The following is a 19636-nucleotide window of genomic DNA, read 5'->3' as shown; positions in this document are numbered from 1 at the left end:
ATCTTAGAGAACAGGATTTGTTATATCCTGTTCTGTCTGCAGGATTTGTTATAAGGTGTCATGTAGCAGCAGGGCAACAGGTTTATTGTGGAGAGCAGCATAGCAGAGGGAGATAAGACCTTGGACTCCAGACATGCTACACCATGGGTCAATTCCAAGTCCTTAGTAGCTGTGTGACCAGGATGACCTTGGGAAAGCCGTATAACCTGAGCCTGTTTCCTCACCTATAATGTGAGACTAATAATACCATCTGCCTCATGAAGGGCTGCTAGATGTGGGGATTATATGAGGTTATATCTGGCATGATGCCTGCTACATACTAAGCACTCAGTACATGTGAAATGCTATTATTTTGAAAAACTACTTTTTCTTTTCTTTTTTTTTTTTTTTCCCCGAGACAGAGTCTAGCTCTGTCGCCCAGAGCTGGAGTGCAGTGGTGCAATTTCGGCTCACTGCAACCTCCTCCTGGGTTCAAGCAATTCTCCTGCCTCAGCCTCCCAAGTAGCTGGGATTATAGGTGTCTGCCACCACACCCGGCTAATTTTTTTGTATTTTTAGTAGAAACAGGGTTTCACCAGGCTGGTCTCGAACTCCTGAACTCGCCCAGCTCAGATTTACCAGCTCCCCCTATCCCCTTTGGGTGTCTGCCACAGCCTGCATACCCACCCAACTCCAGTATTTCCAGACCTTCATTGGCACTGAGCCTCCGAACAGCCTCTCTGGTTTTCCTAATTAACAATAAGTAAGCCAGCCGGGCGCGGTGGCTCAAGCCTGTAATCCCAGCACTTTGGGAGGCCGAGACGGGCAGATCACGAGGTCAGGAGATCGAGACCATCCTGGCTAACACGGTGAAACCCCGTCTCTACTAAGAAATACAAAAAACTAGCCGGGCGAGACGGCGGGCGCCTGTAGTCCCGGCTACTCGGGAGGCTGAGGCCGGAGAATGGCGTGAACCCGGGAGGCGGAGCTTGCAGTGAGCTGAGATCCGGCCACTGCACTCTAGCCTGGGCGACAGAGTGAGACTCCATCTCAAAAAAAAAAAACAAAAAACAAAAAACAATAAGTAAGCCGGGCATGGTGGCTCACGCCTATAATCCCAGCACTTTGGGAGGCCAAGGTGAGCGGATCACCTGAGGTCAGGAGTTCGAGACCAGCCTGACCAACATGGAGAAACCCTGTCTCTACTAAAAATATAAAATTAGCTGGACGTGGTGGCGGGTGCCTGTAATCCCAGCTACTTGGGAGGCTGAGGCAGGAGAATCGCTTGAACCTGGGAGGTGGAGGTTGCGGTGAGCTGAGATAGCGCCATTGCACTCTAGCCTGGGCAACAAGAGCGAAACTCCATCTCAAAAAAAAAAAAAAAGTAAATCTTTACTCTTGGACCCACCTGTATTTTATCAGAAGTGTACCTGTGTTTCTGTATAGTCGGGTTGAACTGGATTTTTAGTTAGGTGGGTGCACATTGGTGCAGTGAGAACTCTCCAAGGTCATTTGTTTCACAGGCTTGTTCTGAGGGCTGAATGTGGAGTGTGTATCCCGCTGTCAGTTGCTCAGTAGATGGGCTCTGCTATTATACATTGAGTTTCTTTCCCTGTCTTGGCGTTAGAACTGTGCTTCAACACTGCCGACAGTCTGCCCTGCTCTTTAATGTATTCAGAGGAGGTTTTGAGTCACTTACCAATATGGACGGGTCTCCACTAAGCCAAACCGCAATGCAGCCAAGGCTTCGAGACAGCTCCCTCAGATTGCGGCTGCCGCCTCCTCAGCCTCCTGCTCCTCCAGTACATCACAGCATTCTGGATATGACCAGGAGGCCAAGCGAAACCTGTCTGTGCTCAGCCTCTCTGACGGGCTGTCTGTCTCTAGCCCTGTGTGAGAGCTGGACTCGCTGTGGTAGTTTGGGATTATCATTTGTTCTCATGCCTGTGGTACACTGTGGCTTTGGGTCCACCACAACTATCTTTCACGGATATGGGTTCCTCCCACAGGTTGGGATTGCCCTGAAGCCCTTCCTGCCCCAGCTGCAGACCACTTTCACCAAAGCCCTGCAGGACTCCAACCGGGGGGTGCGCCTGAAGGCCGCAGATGCTCTGGGGAAGCTCATTTCCATCCACATTAAGGTGGATCCCCTCTTCACAGAGCTGCTCAACGGCATCCGTGCCATGGAGGACCCAGGTGTCAGGTACGGCTTTAGCAAGGGAGCATTGTGGCCCCCAGGAGGCCAGGGGTTGCTCTGGGCCGAGCCTGCGCTGGCAGGAGGGGTGGTGGTGGAGGCACCCAGGGCTTAAGTCGGTGCGTCGCTTCTGCAGGGACACCATGCTGCAGGCCCTGAGGTTTGTGATTCAGGGAGCAGGGGCCAAAGTGGATGCCGCCATCCGGAAAAACATCGTCTCGCTCCTGCTGAGCATGCTGGGACACGATGAGGTATGGCTGCAGGCAGGGCTAGTGGCACCACTGGTTTCCCTCCTCCTTAGGTTGAGTTCTTCACTTTGTGTTAGAACCAGTACAGCTCAGTAGGAATAAGCATTCCAGACATTTCTATCACCCTGTATGCTTCACCAACATTTCCTCAGGTTTCGAGGGAAACGGGGCAGGTATTGTGGATATATTGGTGATTTCTGTTTTTTTTTGTTTTTTGTTTTTTTTTGGCTCAGTCTGGTTCTGTCGCCCAGGCTGGAGTGCAGTGGCACAATCTCGGTTCACTGCAACCTCCTCTTCATAGGTTTAAGCGATTCTCCTGCCACAGCCTCCCGAGTAGCTAGGATTACAGGCATCTGCCACCATACCCAGCTAATATTTGTATTTTTAGTAGAGATAGGGTTTCACCCATGTTGGCCAGGCTGGTCTCAAACTCCTAACTTCAGGTGATCCACCCGCCTCAGCCTTCCAACGTGCTGGAATTACAGGCATGAGCCACCATGCCCGGCAGGTTATTTCTGTTTTGTAGATGAGGCAAGTAAGCTTTGTAGAGTCCCAGACCTCTCACCAATTTGCTCTCTGATCTTTAAGAAGTCATTTTGTCTGTCTGCCTCTCATTTCCACTTTTGTAAAATGAGGAGGTTTATTTATTGTTTTGTGAAACATTTGCCAAGCTAAAGGGTCTGTCCCAGAGGTGCATAGACCTCATGGTCACAGACCTCAAGAAACTTAGTGTGTAGTGGGATAAACGGTCTCCAGGGTGCATCCCAGTGGGAAGTCTTAGAGGTCTGTTTTCGAGGGTGAGACCTGTCTGGGCCATACCCAGCAAGTAGTAGAGTCCAAACCAGAAGCCCTGGACTCCTGCTTCTGTCCCAGTTCCATCAGCCTCACCCAGTCTGGAAGCATCTGTCAGATATTTGGCTGCCAGCACGGTGGGGCCAGTAGGGAGTGGAGTCTATGGAGAAGAGTTTTCTCTTCCCTTTCAGACAGCCTCTGTTGTAGCCTAATTTACATTTGTAGGGCCAATCTAGGAGGAGAGGGCCTTTGGGCTCACGTGGTTTTACACTTCATTGACACACACATATGCACACACACACACACACACACTGCTCCTGCCCACACCCCCGCCACACACTTGCTGCTGCACTTCCCATGGCTCCGAAGTCCTAGTTCTGGTCCCCAGGCGCCGGCTGTGGGACTCCAGCCCCAGCCTTCTCTGTGGGGACAGATGGGAAAGTCTGCTGTCTTGGTCACAGTCTGCCAGGGCTTCCACAGAGTCATGTACAGCGCAAGCAAAAGTTAGTATTGAAACATAATTTGCATTTCACCACAGTGCAGCTTAAAATAGATGAAGTTGGAGAGAGTGGGTGTCAGAGCCAGCTTTAGCTTGGCACCTGGGCTTCCGCTTCAGGCTCAGAGGCCCAAACTGCTGGCAGCCCATCCTCTTACCCTCTGAACCTCCACTCAGATTGAAGGTGGCAGTTCAGGGTGCCAGCCTGGCATTAGCTTTTTGGGTTTGTTTGTTTGGGGGACATGTTGAGTTGGCACCTATAATAAGGAATATAACTTAAAATCCTTTCTTGGGGCCGGGCACGCTGGCTCAAGCCTGTAATCCCAGCACTTTGGGAGGGCGAGACGGGCAGATCACGAGGTCAGGAGATCGAGACCATCCTGGCTAACACGGTGAAACTCCGTCTCTACTAAAAAATACAAAAAACTAGCCGGGCAAGGTGGCGGGCGCCTGTAGTCCCAGCTACTCGGGAGGCTGAGGCAGGAGAATGGCGTAAACCCGGGAGGCGGAGCTTGCAGTGAGCAGAGATCCGGCCACTGCACTCCAACCTGGGCGACAGAGTGAGACTCTGACTCAAAAAAAGAAAAATCCTTTCTTGGTATTCCATAGTTAGCTGGCCAGGGAGGAGCATGGAGCTGCTCGTGTACCTGGCTCTGATTTGAACAGGAAGTGCATGCCTTTCCTTACCTTCCTTGGCTTGATTAGTGGCTTTAGTTTGACTTCCTAGGATGAACCCAAGTACTTTTGGTGGCAGTGGGGCATTCATGCAGTAGGGAGATAGCAGGGGTCATTCTGGCCGCAAGATGACACAAGCTCTGTGGGAGAAAGGAGCTCAGAGTGGCCGTCTCTAGCCGGCTTCCCTGGTGGCTGTGGGCAGGTGCCACCCCTCCTGCCCCTCCCTGCCTCACAGGGCTGTTGATAGTAATTGAGATAATAAATATGAAACATTCAGCCTTCCTAAGAAGAAAGGTGCTATGTAAATACAGTTATTACTGCTATTACGAGGATGATTACCATATGCATACACACTGGGGTTTTCTATAATTAAGTGAAGTGCTGGGTGTGTAATGTTTAACTCCATACCAGTGGCAGTTTCAGTGAATGGCAGCCCCAATCTGGCAGGGGAGCACGAGTGCCTAGAGGAAGGACTGGATCTTAAGTCCCTGAGTTGGCTTGTTCCACCTTCTTTGTTGCTATCCTTCCTGGGCTCTAGAGCTGCCTGCCCTGGTTCCCCACAGAGCTCTTGCTGTTCTCTGCACCCTGTCACTCCCTTCTCTTCCCTGTCAGGACAACACTCGCATCTCCTCAGCCGGGTGCCTAGGGGAACTGTGTGCCTTTTTGACCGAAGAGGAGCTTAGCGCCGTTCTACAGCAGTGCTTGCTGGGTAAGTACACTGGAGAGTTCCTCTTCAGGGCCCTGGGCCTCTCAGCCCTAGCAAAGAGTTGATGGCCATCTCTCTCCCTCCCTCAGAGGATCTTTTAGGAACTGGACTGTCCTTTCCTTGGGAATTCAGCAGTTAAAGCAAAATCCAGGCCAGGTGTGGTGGCACTCACCTGTAGTCCCAGCTCCTCAGGAGGCTGAGGTGGGAGGATCATTTGAGCCCAAGAGTTCAAGGTTGCAGTGAGCCTTGATCACGCCCCTGCACTCCAGCCTGGGTGACAGAGCAAGGCCCTGTCTCTAAAACCAACCAAACAAACAAACAATAATGAATTTGCAGTGGTCTTGTAGCCCTCAGTGTCTCTGCTCAAAGAACACAGCTGTAAGCCTGGAGTGGTTCATGGGCAGGCTTTCCTTACTTAATGTGCCGCTTTGGGGAGCTTCTGCCAAGATAGCAAGGAGGTCCATGTGAGTGTGGCCTGGGTTTTCCTTGTGCTCCGGGTCAGCATGCTGGTCTCCAGTGGGGTGGGCTTATGGGCCTCATGGGTGCTGGGGAGATGCTGGAAAATACCGGTTGATCCTAGTCGTGTCCTTCCACTCAGCGGACGTGTCTGGCATTGACTGGATGGTTCGGCACGGGCGGAGCCTGGCACTTTCCGTGGCTGTGAATGTGGCTCCTGGCAGACTCTGTGCTGGCAGATACAGCAGTGATGTTCAGGAAATGATCCTGAGCAGTGCCACGGCGGACAGGGTAAGGCATCTGGGCAGCCAGACCAGTCCTCTCCCTCCCCTAGGCCATATCCGATAGGCAGCACCTTGTGGACATAGCATGGGTGGACCCCAGACTGGGGCTTAAGAGACTTGGGTCTAATTTTAGCTTTGCCGGTAACTTGCTGTGCCCTTGGACCAGCACTTGATCCCTTTGGGCCCCAGTTTCATCACCTAAACAAGGAATTTGGGTTGAAGAATCCAGATGCCCCTTCTGGGTCAGGACTTGGATCCTGTTCCTGGGAACCAGTGACTATGCTCATCTGCCTCAGCTGGGGCAGCCTACCTGAGTGAGAGCTGTCACAGTGTCCCTGGTAGGGATAAGGGGTGACGTGGTGGAGGGTCCTGGAGATTACTAGGAACTGGGATTTCCCTGGCTCTGGGGAAGGGGCGGGGGGCCTCCCATCTAGCGCTGTCTGTTCTCCACAGATCCCCATTGCGGTGAGCGGGGTCCGGGGCATGGGCTTTCTCATGAGATACCACATTGAGACAGGCGGAGGGCAGTTGCCGGCCAAACTCTCCAGCCTGTTCGTTAAGGTGAGTGGGGGCCAAGCACGTGTTTGACCCCTAACACCTGGCTTGTGAGGAGGCCCTAGGACCAGAGAACACCAGCAGTGTGCCCTCAACTAGTTGTGTGCTAGTTCTCCGTGGACGGCCTCCAGGAGATCGCTGAACCCTTAGGGATGGAATGTAAGGGGTTTCTGTGTGTGCTTTACACTGCAATGGAGCCTAACTTTTTGTCAGATTCTCAGATTGACCTGTGACTCTGAATCAAGTTAGGAATCGCTATTTTAGGCATTCTTTCTACGCACCCTAGTTTTGTAAAATTAGGTATAGACCTGGGTTCCCATCTTAATACCTCTCTCTTCCCACCTCCCTCTTCTAGCTGACCCAGCACTTCTTGGTGTGGTTATTGTGCTGTGTGCCAGGCGCTAGTTAGGAAAGCCAAGGAATGTGCCAGCAGGGCTCCCGTGGCCCGTGTGATATGGTGTGCTTCTGAAGCGTTACTGTGCACAGAAATCAGAGCCAGAGTGCATTTTAGTGAGATGGGGCCATGCCTGGGACTCTAACCAGCTATCAGGCAGTGTCACTGGTGCTGTGCATGGACCTTGCCTTGAGTAATGAGGTTCCCAAGGGTGACTGCCTCCCCCCGCAGCACCGGGAACCCACGGAGTTTCTGAGGGGCCTGATTTGATTGAGCCTGGTCTGTGATGACATCAGCCTGCACCTGCTTGTTCACCTGGCACTGTCCTGAAGGTGTAGAGATGAACAAGGCAGACAGGATCCCTGGAGCCCATGGGGAGAACCCTGATATAGATAAGGTTGGCAGGGGGCACCTCTAAAGGATGACATGGGAGCTGAGAACTGCAGGATGAGAAGGAGCCAACCTAGAGAGGATCTGGGGCAAGCACCGCCCAGCTGGTGGGACCAGCCAGGGCAGAGGCCTGAGGCCCTAGGCCCTGGGATGTTCGAGGAAGTAAAAACGCATGCGGGCTGAGAGTAGTGAGCAAGGGGAGAGTGGCACAAGATGAGGGTGCAGGAAGCCAGGGCCAACTCATGCTGGGACCCTCCCACAGGAGCAGTGCGGTCAGTGTCCATGCTGTAGGCAAAGTGTCGAGGCTGGGCATTTGGGCTCCTTCAAGGAACACGATGTGCCTATCCAAAAGCCTGTTTGTGGTTATTTTCACAGTGTCTGCAGAACCCATCCAGCGACATCAGGCTGGTGGCTGAGAAGATGATCTGGTGGGCAAATAAGGACCCGCTGCCTCCCCTGGATCCCCAGGCCATCAAGCCCATCCTGAAGGCTCTTCTTGACAACACCAAGGATAAGAACACCGTGGTCAGGGCCTACAGCGACCAGGCGATTGTCAACCTCCTCAAGATGCGGCAGGGCGAAGAGGTGTTTCAGGTAGGAGCCTGGGGGCCTCACCGGGGCATGCTGTGAGCATCTGTCTTTCAGCTCTTCTTCAGCACGGAAATATTTAAACCGCAGGTTCTTCTCTGCCACCGTGGATGTGCTAGCTTTCAGGAGCAGATTAAGATTTGGGTGACTGGGGCGGGGCGCGGTGGCTCACGCCTGTAATCCCAGCACTTTGGGAGGCTGAGGCGGGTGGATCATGAAGGCAGGAGATCGAGGCCAACATGGTGAAACCCCGTCTCTACTAAAAATACAAACAAATTAGCTGGGCGTGGTGGTGGGCGCCTATAGTCCCAACTATTAGGGAGGCTGAGGCAGGAGAATGGTGTGAACCTGGGAGGTGGAGCTTGCAGTGAGCCGAGATGGGGCCACTGCACTCCAGCCTGGGCGACAGAGCGAGACTCCGTCTCAAAAAAAAAAGATTTGGGTGACTGGCCCAGTACCCGAAAACACACATTCCCATGGTTTTCAGACTTCTTTTTGAGCAGGGCCCTTTCTTCACATAAAATCTCACATGACACCCAAACAGACATAGCAGATCCCAGGAGAGCTGCCCAGTGGAAACCCTGAGTTGTGTTCACTCAGTCCCCAGCCCCCAGCAGCCTGGAAAGCCCAAAAGCTGGTTGGCCACGGTGGCTACGCCTATAATCTCAGCACTTTGGGAGGCTGAGGCGGGCGGATCACCTGAGGTCAGGAGTTCAAGACCAGCCTGACCAACATGGAGAAACCCCGTCTCTACTAAAAATACAAAATTAGCCAGGCGTGGTGGCACATGCCTGTAATCCCAGCTATTCGGGAAGGCTGAGGCAGAAGAATTGCTTGAACCTGGGAGGCGGAGGTTGTGTTGAGCTGAGATCGTGCCTTTACACTCCAGCATGGGTGACAAGAACAAAACTCCGTGTCCAAAAAGAAAAAAAAAAGCCCAAAAGCTGCAACTCCCACTGCCTCGTCTCATGAAAAGCATGATGGGGCCAGGTGTGGTGGCTCATGCCTGTAATCCCAATACTTTGGGAAGCCGAGGTGGGAGCATCACTGGAGCCCAGGAGTTCAAGATCAGCCCGGGCAACACAGTGAGACCCTGATTCTACGAAAAAGGGAAAAATAGAAAAGCATGATGAGTGTTTTAATGGGCTTTCCCTGGATCCATCTGATTCCCTTATTTTGCCAAATTCCACCTCAGTGTCTCTAGTTCTGGGGTTAATTGATTTTTGTCTTTCTCCAATTGGAGAACGTGGCAGCTGTATTTTCTGACTATGTTTCCTCCCACTCATCCTTCCCCACAGTCCCTCTCCAAGATCCTGGATGTGGCCAGTTTGGAGGTGCTGAACGAGGTTAACCGAAGGTCCCTGAAGAAGCTGGCCAGCCAGGCCGACTCCATGGAGCAGGTGGACGACACCATCCTGACATGAGAGGCCTGGGCCCACAGCAGCATTTGCCGCTCCACATCTTTGCTCAATGTTTTCATTTTTGAAAATACATTTGTTCCGATGGGGAGCTTGGAAGATGGCGTTCCCAGAAAGTATTTTAATATATCAATAGACCACAGCCAAAGCCTTAAATCAAACCCACACACAACTGAAAATTGCCTCCTCCATCTCTCACCTTTTCCTGTGGAGAAGAGAAGGAAAAGCACACGCATGCGCCTCAGCGAATGGCAGCCCAGGAGCTGTTTGTCCAGTTTAGCATGGCTAGGTCTGGAACTATAATAGCAGGGTCAGACTGCGGGTTCCTCTTCTCCTGTGCTTGAGCTCTGGTTTGAGAGCTGGCGCTACCAACTTTTTGCCTAGATCCTGAGTGGGGCACAGACGGTGGACGTCTGCCCAGTGTGGTGTGTCTGGCTTGGCTTTTCAATATTGTGAGGTCTGATTGGATCTGACCCCTGTCAGATGAAAATGATCCACAGCTCTGGCAGTTCCCAAGTCTGGGGAGGGGTATAGGTTTGAAAGGCTGTTTGAAAGAGGAATGTTTAATAAAGGCTTTGATTTAATCTTGATATAAACAGATTTTTAAAAATCTCCAAACACCCATTAAACATGAAGCTTCCTGCATCAGGAATAAGGAAAGGTTTGCAACTGTTTTTGTAAGTATTCACAGTTCTCTGATTTCTGGGCATATCTCTCCCCTGCTTTCAAAAGTCTTAGGAATCCGTGTAGACTTCTGTCCTGTGGTTGGGTTTTGAGAGGTATGCAGCCCAGCCTATGATCTCCCTCAATGTGGAGAATGCAAAGGTCAAATTAGCCACTTTCCTGTTCTGTTCTGACTTGGAAAGGTAGGGAGCTTCTGGTACTCAGGTTGTAAAGAGAAATCCAGCCCCCCGTGAGTAAGAGCCACATTCCTATAGTTGAAGGACTTGCAAGAGGAAACCAAAGTTGCATTTCAGCATCTGCCTCCTTTATGAATGACTTCCTTCCTCCTGATTCTTAGAAGGCTCGTGACACACACATTCTGTCTGATGAGGCACACCCCACTGGGCCTAGTGACGCAAGTTTTTCTGGGCTGTTCCCTGGCCACAATACAGGACAAACCTCTGTCAAAATTACTGGCCTGAACTGTAAAAGGAAGAGAAATAAAAAGTGGTGGTGGCAAACTCAGTTTATAAAAGGTATAAAAATGCTATGCCAAAAAAAGCAAAACTTTGGTTATTAATAATGCAGCCAAGGTAGAAAGTAGGCCTGTGACTCAACACTTCTGATGAATAAGACAAGGTGACCTCTAAGGCACTTCTCACGAGCCCTATTTTCTTGCAGCAGACATGGTGTCAGCTGGCTCGAGGTAATTGTAGAATCCCAGGGCTGGAAGGGACCTTGAGAGGTCAGCTGAGTCCTCGTAGCCAAAACAGCCAATGGCTACAACTTTTGGTAGCCATGGTAACCGTTCTCTGCCTCTGAAATTCAGATGGTCATCAGCATCCTCCCAGCTGCCAAGGGCATGTGTCCATCAGGCTGTCTGCAAATGTGTTCCCCTCCACCGGTCAGCTGTGGGGAGAGACGGGCAAAGTTTCTGTTGAGGGCATGGGCTGGGAAACCTGTTAAGCCTGAGGCCATCTTCACTGTTTCCTCCAGGGTCTTGGATCAGATGCTGATATCCACCTGTGGCTTTTAGCCCCCATTCTGCAACTGGGAGGGGAACCTGACATACTTAGAGGTATCAGACACTCATTAAGCAAAATCCAAAGGAAAAACACCAGATTCCAGTTCCAGAAACCGGAGGAGGATGAGCGCTCTCTGTTCGGAATGGATGGAGCTTGACTGACAGTTGGGATGACTCAAAGGCTCCCAGAGCATATTGAGTTGCATTCCAAGTCTGGAAGGAGAGTGTGAGCTCTCAGGAAGTGAGCCATGAAGGGCTGTTGTGGACATGCCAGGGGAGCCAGCAGAAAGGACCTTGTCAGCCCAAAGTCCTAGCAATCCTGAGAACAGCAGCCCAGACCAAGCACCCTGGGGACATTGAGGTTAGCAGCAGAGAAGCAGAAGCTATTTGTCCTGGAGGCTGGTACAGCTGTTTTCCCTTGGGCAAGTCATCTGACCTCCCTGGGCCAGTTTCCTCATTTGTACAATGAGGAATTTGGAAGAGAAGCTTTAAAAATTTATTCTCAAAGTTACTCTCTAGGTGGTGGTACTCTCTAGGTTAATGGTACTTAACAGATGACATTTGGTATCATTTCATTTAATCCTCTTAACAGTTCTATGAAGCAGGTCCTCAATACTATTTTCTAGAGGAGGAAACTGAGGCACAGAGGCCACTCACCCAGGGCCATATGGCTAGTAAATGGCAGTCTGTCCCCAGACCTCTATTTTTAGTCTTATTCTTCTCCTATGACAGCTAGTTAGCCATCAACATTTTTCATTCTTTAGAGCGGAGCCTCCAGAATTTTCCCATCCAGGTACATACAGGAAATGAGTATGTGTACAGCACACTAGGTGAACAGCTCCAGCTGCCTTGCCCAGGGACGCCACCCACCTCCAGCCCTACCCAGCTGCTCTGCAGGCTGTGGGGAGGAAGACCTCACTCCATTTAACAGGACACTGGCTGGGAAAGTCTTTAGAGAAAGCAGAGTATTCTCAAAGACTCGCAGTGATCTTCCAGAGGAGACTGTCCGTCTTTCTCTTCCTTGAGTCTGAAAGTCAGTGATGAAGTCATATTCTCTTAACTAATCCAGAGAAAACTGAAAAAGTTATAAACTGAGCATTCCCAAACCTTCGCCTAACTCTGGGAGCCTCAGGAATCATGGGCAGCAAGATGATTTAAAAAGTAGGGGAATCGTGGCCAGGCGCGGTGGCTCAAGCCTGTAATCCCAGCACTTTGGGAGGCCGAGACGGGCGGATCACGAGGTCAGGAGATCGAGACCATCCTGGCTAACACGGTGAAACCCCGTCTCTACTAAAAAATACAAAAAACTAGCTGGGCGAGGTGGCGGGCGCCTGTAGTCCCAGCTACTCGGGAGGCTGAGGCAGGAGAATGGTCTAAACCCGGGAGGCGGAGCTTGCAGTGAGCTGAGATCCGGCCACTGCACCCAGCCTGGGCGACAGAGCAAGACTCTGTCTCAAAAAAAAAAAAAAAAAAAAAAAAGTAGGAGAATCAGGTCGAGGCGGGCGGATCACCTCAGGTCAGGAGCAAGACCAGTCTGACCAACATGGTGAAACCCTGTCTTTACTAAAAATACAAAAATTAGCTGGGCTTGGTGATGGGTGCCTGTAGTCCCAGCTACTCAGGAGGCTGAGGTAGGAGGCGGAGGTTGCAGTGAGCCAAGATTGCGCTACTACACTCCAGCCTGGACAGAGCGAGACTCTGTCTCAAAAAATAAAGGCGGTGGGGGGGTTATTGTTAAAACATGGTTCACGCAACCCTTCAAGGAACCAGGCCTTCAGGTACATTCTCTTTGTCCAATACTGTGATGCTGGAAGACGGGAGAGTGGCAGGGAGGCTGCAGAGTTGACAGTTTTTGGGTGCAGGGATTGGAGACGTTATTTGACAGATTTTTAAACACAATTGGCAGTTAGGAATGTTTTTCCTCAATGTGTGGCTCTGTGGATGTGTTTCAATGAGGAAAAAGGAACCAATCTAACTTAAAAGGTCTAGGTTCTAAAATATTGTAAAGGAAATGTAGATATCGCTTTCAAGTTCTAGTGCAGGATAGTGCAGCCACAGGGACTTCCAGGACAGGTTCGAACCTTAATTTCTCTGCTTAATACTAAGCTGTGTGACCTAGACCATGTTCCTTAACCTCTGAGTGCATCTCCTCATCTTGACAGCTAAGTCTCACCGCGTTGTCATCTGTGTTGAATGACATAATGCACTTTGCACAGAGCCAGGCACACATAGGAGGTTCTGGATACATGGATGGTGACAGTGAAACAAGGATGATGGGGAATGAGATTTCTTTTGAGAAATTATGGTGGCGGTTATGTTTGATTCTCCAAAATGCTGAGTGTACATACACCAGCACACAGATGGTCTCCACTGTGCATGGGCAGGAAGGCACGTTACCTCCACTGTTAGATCAGTGCTTCCTACAGTCGTGAGAGAGGCTGGCAGGACGTGGTCTTTATTTGATGAAGAGTAAAGTTGAGGTACAGGTGGAAAGGAGCATCTCTGAGGTCATGTTGGCAGAACTGGGAAAAACCCGTATTTCTTGATTGTCTGCTCACCAAGCCCCAGGGGCATGCTATAAAAATAATTTGGAAGGTGAATGTAACAAAAGAAACAAGTTCTTGGCATGTGACTGGGTTTCACTTTTTAAAGAGGTGGAGCCCAGTTATTTCACAGGGTGACTGAGTTGCCCCTAGGTTCTGTTAGGAGGGGTCCCTGCTGCCTGCCCCAGGGGAAGGGGTGTTGATGTCAACACAGCTCAAGAAACTGGAAAAACTGGTCCGAGGGATGATTGCCTTAGTGGGATTTCTAGGTGAGACCTTCCTGATTGTGCCTGAATGGATACCCCAGTCCCTGTCAGGTTCCCTCCTGTGAGCTATTTCTCTAGTGAGATGGCGGCCTGGTCACAGGGACAATTAGTGCATGATAATTCCTCTGAGCTGTGCCCCGAGCTGTTCCCCGCAGTCCCACAAGAGAAAGCTGTGGGTTTTGAATGTATTTACATTAGCTCCTTCTTACCACTTAAGATTCCCACAAAAAAAGGGAGCTAGGAAGCCGGGGTGCTGCATTGAATCTAGTGTTTCGCAAATATTTTGCCCTCAAGACTCCTTTATTTATTTACATTCAGGGCACTGCTCTGTCACCGGGCTGGAGTGCAATGATGTGATCACAGCTCACTGCAACCTCGAGCTCTTGAGCTCAAGTGATCCTCTTGCCTCAGCCTCCTGAGCAGCTAGGACTACAGCCATGCACCACCACTCCTGGCTAATTTTGTTCTTGAGATGGAGTCTCACTCTTGTCGCCCAGGTTGGAGTGCAGTGGCGTGATCTTGGCTCACTGCAGCCTCTGCCTCCCAGATTCAGGTGATTCTCATGCCTCAGCCTCCAGAGTAGCTGAGATTACAGGCGTCCACCACCATGCCCAGCTAATTTTTTTTTGTATTTTTAGTAGAGATGGGGTTTCACCATATCGGTCAGGCTGGTCATGAACCTCTGACCTCAGGTAATCCACCCATCTTGGCCTCCCAAGGCCCAGCCTGGCTAATTTTTTAAATTTTTTGTAGAGATGAGGGTTTCACTGTTACCCAGGCTGGTCTTGAACTCCTGGCCTTGAGCCATCCTCCCTCCTCAGCCTTCCGAAGTGCTGGGATTACAGGTGAGAGTCACTGTGCCCAGCCAGGATCCTTTTATATTTTGAATTTTTTTTTTTGACAACACCAAAGAGCTCTTGTGTATATCTATCTTACCTATTAATATTTAGCATCTTAGGAGTCAAAACCGGGCTAGGCATGATGGCTCACGCCTATAATCCTGACACTTTGGGAGGCTGAGGTGGGAGGATGGTTTGAGGCCAGGAGTTCAAGACCAGCCTGGGCAACATGGTGAGACTGTTGTCTGTACAAAGAATTTAAAAATTAAAAAAAAAAAAAAAAAAAAAGCAGCCAGACGCAGTGGCTCACACCTGTAATCCCAGCACTTTCGGAGGCCGAGGTGGGCAGATCACCTGAGGTCAGGAGTTCAAGACCAGCCTGGCCAACATGGCGAAACCCCGTCTCTACTAAAAACATAAAAATTAGCTGGGCATGGTGGCATATACCTATAATCCCAGCTACTCAGGAAGCTGAGGCAGGAGAATTACTTGAACCCAGGAGGCAGAGGATGCAATGAGCTGAGATCATGCCACTGCACTCCAGCTCCCGCCTGAGCAACAGAGCAAGACTCCATCTCAAAAAAAAAAAAAAAAAAAAAAAAAAAAAAAGCCAGGCATAGTGATGCATGCACCTGCAGTCCCAGCTACTCAGGAAGTTGAGGTGGGAGGTTCACTTCAGTCCAGGAGGTCAAGGCTGCAGTGAGCCATGATCGTACCACTGCACTCCCAGCTTGGGCAAGAGACCCAGTCTCAAAAACAAACAACAACAACAAATCAAAACTGTTCAAGTGGCATTGTTGCACATTTTTTTCAGGTTTCTAATGTCTGGATTCGCATGTCAGCTCTGCATTTGGTCTGCTGTGATATCACGCATCATGTAGGCTCTAGCAAACTAGAAATGAAATGAAAAAGGAAATGAAAGTGAAAAAGGCAAATCACATCTTAGTACTGTGAACCTGTTTTGACTTTGCAGATCCTTTGAAAGGGTCTTAGGAGCCCTGCGGTCCTGACAACACTTGCAAAACTTCACTGATCTAATAATATAAAAGTTGAGTGAGAAAATTTCTACTAAACGGTTTGAGGTCAGGGGAAGAAGTTGACCCTGAGTTAGACCCCAAGTTTGGCCCACACCCAAAAAGTGAACTCAAGAGAGGGTTCAACTAATTGTGTCTGACATTCTTTCCAACTCTCACGTTCTGTATGTGGCTTCACTTTAACTCAACAGGTATCAAACACCTACCAGGCACTGGGTCTCCAGAGGATACAAAGATAAAGAGATGGTCCCTGGAATCATGGCACTTACATTCATTTAATTTCTGGGAGCTACATAAGGGCAGGGCAAGGCCTGCTGCCAAGTTTCTTGGTGTGGCATTGGGCTTGCAGGTGTGGAAGGGGCCCATTTCCACTTCCATCAGAGGGAGAGACCAGGTGTCATATCTCCTTCCCTCTTGGACCAGTATGCTGAGTGGTCCCCATCTTGCTCCTAATTTAAAGTCCGTCAGCTGGTTTACCTGCCTTCTCTGAGTTCTGATTCACCAGCCACTGCTTCCTTCCTGGATGATCACAGCACATTCCCTCCCTTGCTACCTGGCACTTAGCAGCTTTGAAGTCCATGTTGCTGTCTGATACATGGATTTCACAGGTCCCTCCAATCTCCACTGTACTGACCTTCATCCCTGACACTGCTACCCTTGAGGGACTGAGGTTCCCCTCTCCTTGACCCACTTAGCCTTCTGGTTGGTGACACCTTACTTCCCAAAGCTCTTTGAAGTGCCCTTAGCTCATCTTCCCTCCAAATATTCACTCCTTATTTCCTGGCTGCGAATCCTCTGCTTCCACTATCTTGAAAAATACTTCATGAGCGCCACTGCTCTCACCACCAAGCACTCTCTTTTCATCCACTGCGAAACTTCCTGCCACCTCTGTGGCTCCACCCTCTGCTTCTGCAAACCTCAGTGTGCTCCCTGCTTTACTTTTCTCCTTGGACATACTTGGACATTCTCTATCAGAATGTAAGCTCTATGAAAGCTGGGATTTTAAAATTTTACTTACTGCTGAATCGTTAGCTCCTAGATCAATGTCTGGCATAACAGTAGGCCCTCAAGTATTTGTCAAATGAGCGAATGACTTGTTCCCCACTAAACTACAAACTCCATGAGGACAGGAGCTTTGTTTTGTTCATGTTATATCCTCGTGCTCAGCACAGTGCCTAACACCTAGTAACTGCAATTTTTTTTTTTTGAAATGGAGTCTCACTCTGTCGCCCAGGCTGGAGTGCAGTGATGCAATCTTGGCTCACTGCAACCTTCGCCTCCCGGGTTCAAGTGATTCTCCTGCCTCAGCCTCCCGAGTAGCTGGGACTACAGCCATGTGCCACCACGCCCAGCTAATTTTTTTGTATTTTTAGTAGAGACGGGGTTTCACCATGTTAGCCAGGATAGTCTCAATCTTCTGACCTCATGATCCACCCGCCTCGGCCGCCCAAAGTGCTGGGATTACAGGCGTGAGCCACTGCACCAGGCCACTGTGCAAATATTTACTAAATTAAGGAATGAATCCAGTTACCAGGTAAATTATGTGATTTTTTTTGGAAGCTGCTTTGTCTGCTTTATAAGTTTGCATATTTTCTTTTGCATCTGTCCCTGTTACCTTACGCCCAGTCTTCAGCAATAACCTTTAAAGCTCTGCAGCTGAAATCCATCCTGCATACTCCTGCCAGATTACTTCGCTAAAATATTTCGAGATTGCATCTTTGCTCAAAAACTTTCAATGCCTCCTCATCGTATTAACAGTTTCTAATGTGCAAACAGGTGGTGTTGCAAAAGTTCATCTGTAAGTTAGCTGTTCAGAGCAGTGGAACAGTTTCCCATTATGGGACACACTGATCCTTTAGGTCACAAGTTTACATATGTATATGGTGACAAGGAGAAACACAGCTTAACATAATTCATCATTGAACATTTAAATAAATGTGTAACAATGTTTCCAGAGGAAAATGTGCTGAAAGATTCATTTTGAGATGCCAGGCACATACCCTGGCCTACAGGGAATTCCCCCTCCAAGCCAAATGATTCTCATAGGCTGTGACAGGGACTGTCTAAATAGACACTCAAAGCTCTCCTATTCCAGTGCCATCATGACATTTTTATGATGAAATCTTCTCCCCATCATTCTAACTAAAAGCTATAGCTTTCCTCCTCTGAAGTCTAGACTGCATATTTGACAGCTTTTCTATCTACTGTATTGTCTTACACTTTCAATTTCCTCATGAGTATGTCTTAACTCTGATGAGGCTGTAAACTAGAGGGAAAAGGCTCTGTTTCTTTCTTTTTTTTTTTTTTAAGACGGAGTCTTGCTCTGTCACCCAGGCTGGAGTGCAGTGGTGCGATCTTGGCTCACGGTAACCTCTGCCACCCGGGTTCAAGACATTCTCCTGCCTTGGCCTCCTGAGTAGCTGGGATTACTGGCACCTGCCACCGAGCCCGGCTAAATTTTGTATTTTTAGTAGAAACGGGGTTTCACCATCTTGGCCAGGCTGGTCTTGAACTCCTGACCTCGTGATCCTCCCGCCTCGGCCTCCCAAAGTGCTGGGATTACAGGCATGAGCCACCGCGTCCGGCCTAAGGCTCTGTTCTTATACCCTCTGCAATCCGTGGCACATAAGTACTCATTAAATAGTTACCAAAGAAATGAAGGAATTCATGCAGATTGCTTTCCAGCTGACACATCCAGGCAAAGTCAGGAATCTGGTTTTAATGGCCAATTTGGATTTATTTCCCAAAAATATCCCACAACCCTATTATCAGGAAGCTACCTTGAAAATGTGTGCAAGTCTACAGTAGGAAATGGCTCAAAGTATGAATCAGTGCAAAATGACCTTGAGTAACATTGGTTACAGTCTGTCACATGCCTGTATGTGCCAGGTAATTTACCAACATAACTCTAAAACAACCATTCTGTGAGGAACCGGGGGCTCTGAGATAGTGTGATGTGACTTACCTAAGATCACAAAGCTTTTAAGGGATGGAGGCCAGGATTCCAAAGCTAGCACTGGAACAAAAGTCTTCCCCACTCCAGCCCAGGTTGTGAAGATGAGCTGGGAGGACCACTGGCTGGTCAGGGCTGGGTGTGCCTCCCTGGTGGCTCCACTGAGGCTTCCTTCTCAGTTTCCTAAAATTGCTGAGTCAGAGGATAGCCCTAACCTTACAGACCAAGGGGGACTTTCTATTGGGAGCACATGAGCAGCTCTTCTCCCTGGCCACTACCTTCAGATTCCAAGCTCATCTTCTTTCCACATCACACTGATTCTCAGCTCCCGAAAAAACAACTCAAGGCTTGAGTCAGACACTCCATGTGTTGTTCAATGATCTCGCCTGCAACAATGTTTATAATAACCAAAAAATACAAACAACATGAATGTCTATTAATAGCGGAGTGGTTAAATAATAATACAACCATCGGATGGAATACTATATCACGCAGATGTTAAATGATAAAAGTGTACTGTTAAACAGAAAAAGCAAGGTACGTACATATGTTTGTAACGGCAAAGGAAATTCACTGAGGGGCATTTATTCATTCAACAATTACGTGTTTTAAGCATTTTAAGGTTACCTGTCAGGAGTACTTCAGAAGGAAAAATAGTAACTTGTACTTTTCAGTAAGCTTCTGCACATAATTTTAAGGACGAGCATTTTTTTTTTTTTTTTTTTTTTGAGACAGAGTTTCGCTCTTTTTGCCCAGACTGGAGTGCAATGGCGAGATCTCAGCTCACTGCAACCTCCGTCTCCCGGGTTCAAGCGATTCTCCTGCCTCAGCCTCCCGGCATTGCTTTTTATAAAGTCAAAAGAAAAGGAAGTTTGACAAAACAAGTAGAAATATCCAATAAATACTCGCCTGGAAAGGGACAGGGTTATAAGAAACAGGTAATAAGGAGCTTAAAACCCTCTGCAGTTCTGCAGTGAGGACAGCCGTGGGGGCATACAACTTTCCGTTTCAGGTCAGTTTAGGTAGGGCAGGTGGGAACTCACTCTAAAACGAGAAACCAAGGGCCGATGATAAAATGCACACGCTTAGCTTCTGGCGGCCCAGGTCTTCCTAGCCGCAGATTCTGAGATGTGTATCTG

At 49.3% G+C, this 19636-nt stretch overlaps 2 protein-coding genes across 9 annotated transcripts in view; one reads left to right on the top strand and one right to left on the bottom strand.

The window, feature by feature from the left end:
• GCN1 (GCN1 activator of EIF2AK4) overlaps positions 1 to 9765 on the top strand; it is a 68043-nt gene extending 58278 nt beyond the window's left edge. For both annotated transcript variants that reach the window (XM_050747796.1, XM_050747795.1), the window contains exons 52-58: positions 1989 to 2182; positions 2310 to 2424; positions 4997 to 5093; positions 5689 to 5837; positions 6284 to 6391; positions 7545 to 7763; positions 9056 to 9765. In XM_050747796.1, coding sequence (XP_050603753.1) covers positions 1989 to 2182; positions 2310 to 2424; positions 4997 to 5093; positions 5689 to 5837; positions 6284 to 6391; positions 7545 to 7763; positions 9056 to 9181 — 1008 coding nt within the window. In that variant the 3' untranslated portion in view covers positions 9182 to 9765. The remainder of the gene's footprint in view (positions 1 to 1988; positions 2183 to 2309; positions 2425 to 4996; positions 5094 to 5688; positions 5838 to 6283; positions 6392 to 7544; positions 7764 to 9055) is intronic.
• Positions 1 to 19636, bottom strand: part of BICDL1 (BICD family like cargo adaptor 1) — a 718679-nt gene that overhangs the window by 320305 nt on the left and 378738 nt on the right. The window contains exon 1 of one of the 7 annotated variants that reach the window (XM_050747957.1): positions 624 to 627. The exons of the other annotated variants lie outside the window; for them this stretch is intronic. The gene's annotated coding sequence lies outside the window, so the exon portion shown is untranslated. Of the gene's footprint in view, positions 1 to 623; positions 628 to 19636 lie in introns of those variants that run through there. 7 annotated transcript variants of the gene reach the window in all.

The sequence above is a fragment of the Macaca thibetana genome, chromosome 11 (genome assembly GCF_024542745.1).
Source record: "Macaca thibetana thibetana isolate TM-01 chromosome 11, ASM2454274v1, whole genome shotgun sequence".
NCBI classification, from domain to species: domain Eukaryota; kingdom Metazoa; phylum Chordata; class Mammalia; order Primates; family Cercopithecidae; genus Macaca; species Macaca thibetana.
The sequence above is the reverse complement of the archived record's forward strand: the minus strand, read 5'-3'. Positions and strand labels throughout refer to the sequence as shown.